Source organism: Lynx canadensis, chromosome B3 (assembly GCF_007474595.2).
Source record: "Lynx canadensis isolate LIC74 chromosome B3, mLynCan4.pri.v2, whole genome shotgun sequence".
Lineage (NCBI taxonomy): Eukaryota > Metazoa > Chordata > Mammalia > Carnivora > Felidae > Lynx > Lynx canadensis.
The window spans coordinates 10828438-10840948 of NC_044308.2; the positions used below are offsets into that span (position 1 = coordinate 10828438).

General features: G+C 49.7%; 1 protein-coding gene across 1 annotated transcript in view; it reads left to right on the plus strand.

The window, feature by feature from the left end:
* SLCO3A1 (solute carrier organic anion transporter family member 3A1) overlaps window positions 1-12511 on the plus strand; it is a 316410-nt gene that overhangs the window by 233898 nt on the left and 70001 nt on the right. Inside the window, 2 exon segments of the mRNA XM_030317455.1 lie at window positions 1370-1468; window positions 11030-11293. Coding sequence (XP_030173315.1) covers window positions 1370-1468; window positions 11030-11293 — 363 coding nt within the window.

The window sequence follows — 12511 nt, forward strand, 5'->3', positions numbered from 1 at the left end:
AATACCCCCTTCTAAGCTGTCTTCAAATGATTGCTTTGGGGTCTGGGTTTCTGTCTATAAATGGGGAAGACATGGCTTCCTTTGCCAAGTATTTATAAACCAGATGAGCTCCTGCCTATAGTTTATGTTTTCTCTCCACCTCTAAGACAATGAGCTCTGGAAGGTTAAGATTCTTAACTTTTGGTCCAATACTAAATCTCCATCCCTCCGACTGCTGCTTGACACATAGAAGGAGCTTGATAAATATTGAGTGCATGAATGAATATTTGAGTGGTTCCATGTTGACATCACTGAGAGAAATCAGGATGAATTCGTCTACTCCTGTGAGCAGACCACAAGTACTCTCCACTGAGCTCGGGTTCCCTTTGATTGAATTCATCTCCAACTTTGTTCTTCCTGTGTGCATGTGGACTGTTAACACCCATCTTTTGGGTTATCTGCTTGGGTTGGATCAAGCCACGTATTGTCTGTCTCCACAGCCAACCAGCTTCTTGAGGGAAAGGCCACTTTTTCACTGCTATTTTTATTCCCAGGGCCTTGGTAACTGTCATTGCTCACGGCATGTTCTACGGAACTGAAATTTAGTTGAATGGATACAGCCTGTGGGTTTTAGTCTGGGCTCGGTACCTTTCCCAGAATGAATAAAAAGGTTTGTGTAAAATCTCAGGTTCTGTCTCCATCAGATACTTAAGTACATGTCTAGTACTGTCTTCTCAAGTCCTATGGAAAAGCTTGAATCCTAACAACTATTACAGTAATAGATAGTAACTCCAAAATATGGAGGGGGAAACTGCAAAATTAAAATGAATAAAACATCTAATTAAATGTTCTCAAAGCATACCATTATGTCAGCTCTGGTTTTTTGAGAAATTAATGCCCATAAACATTTTATTACATTTGAAAATAATTTGTGGTTTTGACTTTTCTCACTTCACAACAATTCCTGAATTCGTACAGCGAGTGTTGAGAAATCTTAGCCAACCATAAATTAAATGAATTACATAAAGCCAAATAAATGTGAAAGCAAAATTATAAAAATCCTTTCAAAAATGTTTATGACAGAAACAATTTAATGACAGACGTGGGTGTATTTTAATTTGGTTGATACGGTGTGGGAGGGAGTCCTCTAAAAGTAAGTGCTCTCAGGGCCCACGAATATTCAGTGCAACCTACCAAAAAACCAGAGAAGTCTTGCATAACAGTGCTTCAGTACTGGGACTTTTTTTGACTAATTCCTAATGGCATTTATATAATCAGATTTCTTATCTGGTCAATGTGAAATAATATCCTTGACCTTTGATTCTTTTGGTCATCAGCTGCCTTTTTTTTTTTTTTTTTTAAATCTAATCTCTGTTTCATCTTCTTTCAGGAATCCTGTTCACGATGCTGGTATTTGGACCAGCCTGTGGATTTATCCTGGGCTCTTTCTGTACCAAAATCTATGTGGATGCAGTCTTCATTGACACAAGTAAGGAGTGTATCTCAACTTTTTATCGCCATCCATAAGCGTGCCCTCCATCGTAAGGGAGCCTTCAGCCTTTGGGTTCTAAAACCTTGCTAGTAGGGGCAGGCTCCATGCATGGAGCTGTAGCTGCTGGCTCAGCAGAGGTCGAGGGCAGGAGCATGAGTGTTGGCTCCAATGGCCTGGGATCCGGTGTGTACTCCGCCAGCGTCTACCCGGGGGCCGAATAATCCCTGGAGTTGATTTTACTCCTCGAATCTGGATCGTCCTCATCTGTCAATGAAGTGTAACAATAATTGTATCTGCCTCGCAAGGCTCCTGTAAGCATTAAACGAGAGGATAGATGTGGCAACGCCTGGCATTTTCTCACTGAGCGTCGGTCCATTTACGTATCTGAGAACCCTGCTTTCTGAACGTGCTCTGGAAATACGAGTGGACCCAGGGGGTCAATGAGACAGAAGATTTGAAACTTCTTTCTGTAAGATAGTGTTGTGGTGGCCTTTATGAAGAAACAAACCATACCTCAAAACCATTTCGAGCAACTCTTCTTGTGATCCTAGCAGGAGGAGCAAGGGTATTTTTCAGATTACTCTGCAAACCCCCACCCGCCCCTGCCCAACCCTCGGCACACTTTGAGTTGACGGTGGGGTAGTTAGATAGGCTAGGTTATGCAGTGGTAACACACAGTTCCCAAATGTTAAGTATTTAGTTTAATTAATTTATTTATTTTTAAAATATTTTTGAGAGAGAGCACAAGTGGGGGAGGGGTAGAGACAGTGGGAGACACAAAATCAAAAGCAGGTCCCAGTGCCTACACTGTCGGCACAGAGCCTGACACGGGGCTCAAACTCCCAAACCGTGAGATAATGACTTGGGCCAAAGGCGGACGCTTTACTGATCGAGCCCCCACCCCCCGCCCCTTAAGTGATTTTATACAACCGAAGTTGATTTCTCGGGCATGCTACATACCCAGTGCAGGCTGGCAGTGCTGGGGAGGATGAGACACAGCTCATCAGGGACACTCCAGGACCTGGCCCACGGAAGTTTCATCTGACCCCAGCCTGCCCAGTTGCCAAGGCAGGAAACCAGGCTGTGGAGAGGTGCGTGCTGGCTCTTGAAGCTTCTCCTCACGTTTTAGTGGCCAAAGCAAAAGTCATGTGACATCTTAGTCTCCCACTGCTGTGTGACAGATTACCCCAAACTTAGTGACTTACAACAACAGACAGCTATCCCATTATAGTTTATTTCTGTGGGTCCGGAATCCAGGAGCATCTTGGTTGGGTGGTTCTGATTCGGCGTCTCCCATGAGGCTGCAGTCAGGATGTCGACATGGCCTCCAGTCATCTCAGAGCTCAGCCCAGGGAGCTTCCGCTTGTAAGTTCACTTCCAAGGCTGTTGGCAGGCCTTGGAGGATCCGCGTTCAGGCTCACATCCATGGGTCTCTCTACAGGGCGCCCTCACCAGGGTTTCCCCAGAGCAAACAACCCAAAAGAAGGTGAGAGAGAGCAGCTGAGACCAGAGCCACGGTCTTTTTGTAACCTCATCTCAGAAGTGGCAAGTCATTGCTTCTGCCTTCTGGAGGGTTCAAAGCAAGCCTCTGGTTCTGGTTTACACTCCGGAGAAAGGACATGAATACCAGGGGTAGGATCGTTGGTGGCCATCTTGGACACTACCTACCACGTGTGGTCACGACTCCGACTATGGGCCCAGAACAGCACACGCTATTTCTGTGCAGTTCAGTGAGCAGGGAAGCCATGATTCCTGTCTCTTGGAGAACCGAGCGCAGGAAGCCATCCCAGCCTCTCCTCCTCTTACCGATCTATTCTCAAGATCAATAAGAGCTCCATTCCTGGTTTCTCAATCCATCATCTCTGGGCAGTGCTAAATTTACCAGTTCACCCCAAAGAAATAGTGTGGTTTTCAATCTAATCAGGTTGCTTTGTGATTCACTCCATTAATCCCACTGATATATTTACTTGTAGCTAATGGTGTGATGAATATCCAAGTGGGGAGGGAAAAAAGGAAGCAAATGCAGCTTTATTTACTTATTCTTCTCAAGTGCTGGGTTTGTTCAGGAGGTGGTTGGATGCTGCTGTGTTGTAGCAGTTGGTTGACCTTTGAACCCCCGCTCCTAGCGAGCCTGACGACGAGCAGAAGCCTGGTCAGAGAACCAACACGTGGTGGGAGTTGGCCGCCATTTTGATTGCATGAACAAAAAAGCTTCCACCACTGTGCCAAAGGCAGTACAAGATAAGAATCACAAAAGAGGGTGAGGGGAGGGGGTTGCATGCCCCGTGCAATGGGGAAGCCTGCCTGGAAGGAGAGGGCAAGTGGCCAAGAAGCATATTCTGCCCTCAGCATGTAGGCAGTGATCCCCGTAGGTTAAGGCCCGTGGGTTAGTTACCAGAATCTCTGAGCCAGAAAGGACCTCACATCATTCTCTTCCAGCCCTTTCATTGTACAAATGAGGAAACTGAGGCCTGGGTTGGGGGGGGGGGACAGGGATGTACCCAGTCCAAGGGGTGTATCTGTATAAAACCCATGTCTTCTGAGCAATGGAAGCTCTCTCCTGGGAATGAAATAGCATCTTTTCTCTGTGCCTGGAATGACCAAGGGGTGGACCTTTGGTTCATTCATGGTTCCCCTCGGTGTGCCATTCATTCCTTTGCTCAGGCTGTTCCCTCAGCCTAGAGTCCTGCTCGCGGTCCCGGGCAACATCTGTCCTCACCCTCTGGGCCAGTGTGAAGGGCCATCATCCATGGTTCTGGGTTCACTGGAAGTTTGAAGCCTCCCCGGATATAAGACAGAGGGGCACGTTTCTAGTCCACCTGGGCATCTTGCTGATGGTAGCCTCCCCCTCCTCCCGCCACGAGTTAATAGCAGAAGTCCCATCCAGCGTGTCTCTAGGAAAGAGAAGGGAGCAACGTGAGTCACCACCATCTTTTGTTTGCATCCTTGCTGAGGGCTCTGGGAGCGCTGATGCTGCTCTTTACCAGTAGAGGGCAGAAGAACATAACTTATTCTATTCTATTGGAGAGTAAGACCCAATTCTACAGTTTCCAGCAATTTTGATGATTTCTAATCTTGTGACCAAAACTCATTCTCTCTGGAGCAGATTTGGGCCGTATTTTGAGAATGGAGTTCTTAATTCTTTAGGGATGACCCTGCTCTATTTTTTCTTCGCCGGTGAAGACAGAGCCCCTCTTTAGGGCTGTCCCAAGTGAAGCCTGAATGTAAAGGGCCAGACTCACAGCCACGTGTTTCTGAAACCCCAGCTGAGAGCCGGGAAGGGGACTGGGGAAAACCGTGGTCTGGAACTTGTGGGGAGGCGAGCAAGGCAGAGCCCTTGTCACGGGGCAGTTGGAGGAGAGAGTGTGCCCTCCATGCAGGCTGGCTGCAGCTCAGGGCACAGGGTTGAAAGGGAGAGAGCGGCGAGGGAGGCTGGTTGCAGTCTGTGTGGAGGGGAGGTGGTTGGTTGTAGGAACAGGCCACCTTTGGGGTGGAGAGACCCCATGGGCAGCTTCCCAGTAGGGCTCTGCTGGCCATGTTTAGACACCAGGCTCCCTCTGCCCCTCTTCTTAAGGATAGATGCCTCTTCTGACACCCCACGGAAGGAAGGATGCTGCCTCCAGAATTGCTTTCATAGAATATCTTTTAAAAGTGAAACCAGTTGAGAACCGAACCCAGAAAAGAGAAGGACTTGGTAACAGCGTGTGCCCCAAAGCACTGAACTGAGCAACGTTAACAGTGGGTTTAGCAAAAGCAGATTGGTAACGGCAGCCATGACTTGACCCCTTATGAAGGCTGTATATAGGTGGCCTCTTCCGAACCACAGAAAATTCCCATTGGAAGGTGGGTCCTGCTGTTATTCCACTTAACAGGTGAGGTGTTCTCATGCAGCGATTTTGAGTTCTGAGCTCCAGTGCTGGAATCAGACCTCCATTTAAATCTCAGCTATGCCCCTTCCAAGCTGTGTGATCCCGAGGGCATTTCTCCTCATGGGTCTGGGCCTGGATGACAAGAGTTAATCGTGCAAAGCACGTAGCACCGTGCCTGGTATATAAGAAGCACACAGTCAGCGAGAGGTTAACTCATTTCCTCAGCTAGCGGGATTCAAACCCCAGGCCTCCCGCGTCCCTGGAACTTCTCCAGGACTTTCCAAAGGCTGCCCCCTTCTGTGGACAAAGGCCTTGCTGAGATGACCTAACCTCATCACATCTGTACAGACCCCTCCTAAGGCATGCACCAGCCGGTCCCCTACCACTGCGTGGTGTTTGCAGCTGGAATAAGATATGTCCATATGTTTGCTTCATGAAAAAGGTCAACCAGCCGAGAGCCTCCCACCCTGCCACTCTAGGGCTGGCTGCTGGATTCACCCGATTCCTTCATGTTAGACTAATTAGCTCAACAGCCAGGATCCTGAACATTCCACGCTGCCCTCTCCTCTACCCTCAACCCCTCCCTGTCTCCAGTTTCTAATTTGGTCTGTAACTGAATGATACTCTTGGAATGCTTGAGTCCCATAGCAAAAGCTTCACAAAGTAGGTTAGACAAATAGGTAAATGGACTGAAAAAATGAAAAACAAACAAAAAAACAACTGCCCAGAGAGCCATGGTATCACTTACCCATCAGCGTGGCCTGAGAGTAAGAAGTCAATGTCCCAAATTTGCTTTGATCTGCTCTTCTCACAGTCTCGGGTGTCCCCACGGGCTGGTTTGGTTGTTTGCTTCGTTTTAAACTGGTTTGCCTCTGTTCCCAGTGACTGTTCTTTCGTACCTACAATGGTAGCAGTCCTCAGAAGTGGGAGACAATCTCAGCCCCATCTGTTTACATGACCTTCAACAGAGGAAGCTAAACACTGCCAAAAGCGTGCTGAGCCTACCCGACGAAACCACAAAGACGCTCTGGATGTTGGATTCTAAGGCGCGGCAGGGTTAGAGAAGTGGCTGTTGTAAAGCAGAAACCCTTCGTGCCTACAGGCAGCGAGGCAAAGGCAGGCCTGGACTGTGCCAATCTCCTGGCAGGCAGACCTCTCCATCACAGCGATGCTTTGCTTCACTTGTCCACGCCTGGAATGGCCAAGGGTCTGATGAGTGCCTGGGTAGAGCGTAGCTAGTCTGCTCAGAGTCCCCTGAGGATGCCGCGTCTTTGCTCGGGCTGTTCCCCCAGCCTGGGATACTGTCTCCACCCCATTCTTTCCAGTGTCTTTTTTTCTTCACGGTTGCAGTTTCATTGGCAATGAGCTATATCAAGTAAACGAGACAGATGGGTGCTTCTTGGTTTTGTTCTGGACATCTTAGTGACCACAGTCTTCCAGAAAAAGCTGACCCTGCTGTATTTGTTTTAAGATCAAGACACTACAGGGGCGCCTGGGTGGTTCAGTCGGTTAGGTGTCCACCTCTTTGTTTCAGCTCAGGTCATGATCTCACCGTTAGTGAGATCGAGCCCTGCATCAGGGTCTGTACTGACAGCGTGGAGCCTGCTTGGGATTCTCTCTCTCTCAAAATAAATAAACTTATAAAAAAAGAAGAAGAAGAAAATAAGATCCAGATACTCCATGGGGGCCAAATTGCAAGAAAAGCAAAGAGGTTTTCACCCCATTGCCCACCTGCACCCGAAATGGTACTTCACTATTTCAAGCCTTCCCAGGATCACTGTTCCTAAAGGACATGACTTTTTATTTCCCAATAAGCCTTTTGTACTAGTCAGGGTAGGCTTGGTTCTGCTGTGGTAACAAACACCTCCAAGATCTTAGTTGTTTAGTAACACTAAAGGTTTGTTTCTCGTTCGTGCTGTATATACCGTGCGTCTGCTCATCGTTACCTCGGGTACCGTCCCCGGAGGATCTCATGTGCTTCTATGATCAGGCAGGGCAAAAGAGCATGGCAAGTCAGGTGCCGGCTCACCTGTGGTTCTCCACGGAAGTGACACGTGTCCCCGTGCTCACATTTCAATGACAGAGTTCTGTGGTGCCTGGCTACGCCCAAGGGAGATGTAATCCTCGTGTTCTCAGACGAGGAGATCCGAACGAAGACCTCGGTAACATCTACCACCGCATTCTTTGCCAGCTGACATAGACAAGTCTCTGTCAGCTTTGGTAATGCTGGCCTCTGCTGACCGGTGACTGGCAGGCAGGTGGGGAGGGATTTCCCCCATCCCCTCTCAGGAGGTGCTTCAGCAAGGACTTGTCTCAGGCTGGGTTCCAGCGTCGTCTTCCTGTGAACCACGAAAAAATCGGGACTAAAACTCCACCCCCAACCTGGACCTGAGGGCGGCATGCTCCAAAGCTGAGTGGTTTCTTCTCAGAAGGTTCTTTCTCTCTCTGACACAGTGCTCGGGATAGTTGAGATGGAGAGGGGAGGAAAAAAAAAATCAGTACTTCCGAAAATGGTCAACTGTGATTTTCCTAGATCTACAAAACCCTGCCGCCCCACCACGCCTTCCTACACCCCTCCCCACCCCCCACCCCGGCGCGTGTAACAGGCAGGCCTTGGTCTGACACACGTCACATACTCTTCCCTGTCTTACAAATTATGAGCAAACGCTGGCTTTCCATGCACGTGCGCATACCTACAGGGAGCGAGTTGACACAGGCACATAAACATCCGCCTCCCTACCATAGCCCCTCTCCCTGGGATATTTCCTCACACATAGAAGAGACTCCCTAACTTCCTAACTAAAATATGACTCTCTACGTGCTACTAATTTTGTTCCCCCTAAACAACTGCCAGGATTTCTCTCTCTCTCTCTCTCTGCTGGCTCACATCTGCCAGCTTTCAATTCCCCGTTTATGGAGCCCATTGACAATGGAGGGAGATACCAGGGCTCCCTTTTTACGTCTTTTGTTTTCATTCATTGCTTGGCAGCTGGTGAAGAAACACTGTAAGTGACTGGAAACAATCCTTCCTGCTCAGCTACCGGAGGCAGTCTGACTTCTTCTCTCTTCTCTAGTTTGCATAAAGATGCTTTGAAGATCACCTTGGGTTTCCTCGTGCCTTTTGAAAGCTTTCCCATACTTAAAAAAATAAATAGATAGATAGATAGATAGATAGATAGATAGATAGATAGATAAATAATGTGTTTCAGGGGCACCTGGGTGGCTCAGTCGGTTGAGTGTCCGACTTCAGCTCAGGCCATGATCTCACGGTTCGTGAGTTCGAGCCCTGCGTTGGGCTCTGGGCTGACAGCTCAGAGCCTGTACCCTGCTTTGGATTGTGTGTGTGTGTGTGTGTGTGTGTGTGTGTGTGTGTGTGTCTGTCTGTCTCTCTCTCTCTGCCCCTCCACCACTCATTCATTCTCTTTCTCTCTCTCTCAAATATTTTAAAAAACCTGTTTCTTGAAATTCCCGTTCCTGTAAATATACACTTATAAGTAGAAATAATAGGATCTGCCATATACTAAGAGCCTACTATGTTTCAAGTGATTCTTGCTCATTACCTTTATTCCTTGCAAGCCATCTGGGTGGATGTCAGCTTTATTTTGCAAATGATCAAACTAAGACTCAGAGAGGGTAAGTAGCTTGCCCAGCATCCCATGCTAGTGAGCAGCAAGGCCGTGATTCACCCCTAAGCCTGCCAAAGCTTATACCCTTCTCTTCTCTGACATGCAGCTACGCAAAAGCATCTGGTCCTTTGTAGTGCCCTAGATGCAGCTGCTGGGTTGATGTCAAAGCCTCCAGAAGAGAGACCACCAATGCTGTAAAGGCCAACTCACCACCTGCCGACAAAGTTGGTGGTCTTCGGCCCGTTGCACAAAGCGCAGGAATTAATCATCCGCTCAGGGAGCCCAAAACAAAGTCTTAGGCAGTCCAGAGGGGCCATGTAGCAAAGTGATAAGGAGCATGGCCCTTGGCATCTGGACGCCTGTGGCCCAGTCTTCAGCTCTGTGAACTTGGGCAGAGTACCTAAACTTTCTAAGCCTCGATGTTCCTATCTATGTAAAATTGGGATCATAGAAGACTCTACCTTGTAGGGTTGTGGGGAGGGTTGGTCAGAACAGGTAAGAATACACCCTGCATAGAGTGCCTGGGTGGCTCAGTTGGTTAAGCATCCAACTCTTGATTCCGACTCAGGTCCTGATCTCAACCATTTGTGAGTTCGAGCCGCACGTTGGGTTCTGAGCTGGATAGCACAGAGCCTGCTTGGGATTCTTTCTCCCTCTCTCTCTGCCCCTACTCCGTGTGTTCTCTCTCTCTCTCTCTCTCTCTCTCTCTCTCTCTCTCTCAAAATAAATAAACATTTTAAAAAAATACACTCTGCGTGCTGCCTGGTGCAGAGCAAGCCCTCAGTAAATGATGGCTGGGATTTTCATTAGCAGGAACTGACGAGTCTTCAGGGAGAGTTTTGCCAATGGTGAAGTGCTCACCCGGTGTCTGTGGTCATTCCTCTTCCCAAGCCTGTCCACCCATCTGGTCCAGGCCTGCAGCCCTGTTAGCTCTTAGCTCATATGCCATGCTCCTGTCTCCAAGAATTTCCTTCTGGGCTCCAGAAGCATGCGATTATCACCAAAGAGACATTTCTGAGCAGCTCATCTGGGAGTGCTCTATGAAAAGCAGTTGTAGAGAAAGACACCCCCCCCCCCAAAAAAAAAGAAAATCTACGGAGGGGTAAGCTATAGTTTATGTCTTCATGACTTCAGCTGGGGAATCACAGAAGGAATCCCAGAAGTAATAGCACAAGACAGCCGTACTACGTGCACACTGCCTTTAAGCCCTGCAGAGCTCTCTAATAAAGGGCTGCCCAAGCCACAGGCCACCATCAAGATTTGAATGAACCTGTCCGCTGGCAGTTCGGTAACAGGACCCCGGCCGTAAATATTGGGCTAACGCCATTGAAACGCCCAAGCACGTGGCAAGGACTCTGCTGAGCACTTTATATCTGGTGTGGCTCATTTGATCTTCCCCACAGACTCCATAAGGTACTGTCCTCCTCCTCCTCATCCCGCAGGTCAGTCAGTGAGGCACAGAGGGTTCGAATCACCAGCCTGGGGTCCTGCGGTGAGAAGCGAGCAGCAGGGTTTCACTCCAGGTCTCCCTGGCTCTGGATTTCATTCCGTGCCCCCCGCCCCCGCCACTTTGTGATCTGGGAACCCGATTTACGATGGGGCGTGGGGTAGGAGATGGCCTGTCAGATGAGCTGCTGCTTGAGGGGTGCCGGTGAGCGTCCGTAGTGAAAATAGACCCTTGACCGTGAATGCTTGTGTGCCTTCGTGCGTTCGTCCGTGCACCTGAGCAGCTCTGCCTAGCCGGTCAGTTCCAGCCTTAATTCGGAGGGTGTCTGGCTTCTCACTGGTTTTGTTTAGACTGATAGAAACACGGAGGAGACAAGAAAATTAAGGAGGGAAAGCAATCAGCCTTCAGCTTTGGGAGAAACAGAAGCACTGACATGGAACAAAAGGCAGCTTTGTGTGGCGTCCAGTCCCCGCTACCCCCCCTTCCACGCACCCCCCCCGCCCCCAACCCCAGGCCGTTTCCAGAGCCCTCTCCTGTCTGTGCAGCCGACTCGAAAGCTCAGCCAGGTCCCGGCCCTGCCGCGGCCCCTCCTCCTCACTGCTCTTTCTCGTTACAGGTAACCTGGACATCACCCCGGATGACCCCCGCTGGATCGGAGCCTGGTGGGGCGGCTTTCTGCTCTGTGGTGCCTTACTCTTCTTCTCTTCCCTCTTGATGTTCGGGTTTCCACAGTCTCTGCCCCCGCACTCAGACCCTGCCATGGAGAGCGAGCAGGCCATGCTCCCCGAAAGAGAGTACGAGAGACCCAAGCCCAGCAACGGGGTCCTGAGGCACCCCCTGGAGCCGGACAGCAGCGCCTCCTGCTTTCAGCAGCTGAAAGGTAGCAGCGCCTTGGACGTGGCGGGAGGCGGGGGGCAGAGTAATGGCGGGGCTAGGCCGCTGGGGGGAAGGTTCACCGTCAGGACTGGGTGCCGGGGAGCTTGAGGTAGCACCACGCTTGTTCCCATGGTTTGCTTTCTCTGGTCCTCTGCTTCCCTTTAGCCCTGAGAAACCAACCTGATGTTTCAAAACAAAACAAAACAAAAGGCAGAGTAACTACCACTTAGCAGAGGGGCAGCAGACCAGTCTCCCCAGCAGACCCTCACTGGTCATTATAGCACCTGCTGCATCCTAAACAGAAATGTCCGTTGGAAGAAGGTTCTAGACCTCTCATGGAACCCTCAGAGTCTTTGAGGCCACCGCGTACAAGCGCGTTGGAGCAGGAAAGGACCTTGGAAGTAGGGCTTCCTTTGCCTGAAAGAGGCATTCTTCAAAAGCCACATCCAAAGTGCATTCCCTTCGAGTCGCTCCATCCCCTTCATGAGAGATGTGTTCCTCCCGAAAGAAGTATTAACTCAGTCTTAATAACAGAGTCACACTTGAGAATGCGGCAAAGCTCTCCCAGTTGTTTTTAGAAGGAAAAGAATACACATCTCTTCTGACAGAATGGCGAGACACACACAGTGATGTGGAGTGAGAATGAGAAGCAGCCCTCCCCACCCCGTCCCACCCCCGGGTTGTTGCCCCATTTGGTAGGGTCTCTTCAAGGCAAATGGGGACGAGCTGCTTGGTGTCCGTCACGGCCCCCCTCCCCACTGCGAGGTCTGTGCAGAGCCCCTTGAGTCACAGGAGCCCTTCGAGGGGATCCCTAGAGAACCTGCTGGGTTTTTGAAGCGGGAAAATGCAAGGCTGGGGCACTCCTTCTCATTGAGGCTGTGCCAGGAGGAAGGTGGATGGTCGCTTCTTTGCAGGGTCCGGGAACACCTGTCAGCAGCGACAGTCTTTCAGTGGTCACTTTAGAAACTGGGTGACAGTCAGGGCACCTGGGTGGCTCAGTTGGTTAAGTATCCGACTTGGGCTCAGGTCACGATCTCACGGTTTGTGGGTTCAAGCCCCATGTCCTGGCTCGCTGCTGTCAGCTCAGAGCCTAGAGCCTGCTTCTTATTCTGTGTTTCCCTCTCTCTCTCTGCCCTTCCCCCACTTGCACATTCTCTCTCTCAATAATAAATAACGTCAAAACAAAAGTTAAAAAAAAAAGGAAACTAGGTGACAGTCTCTT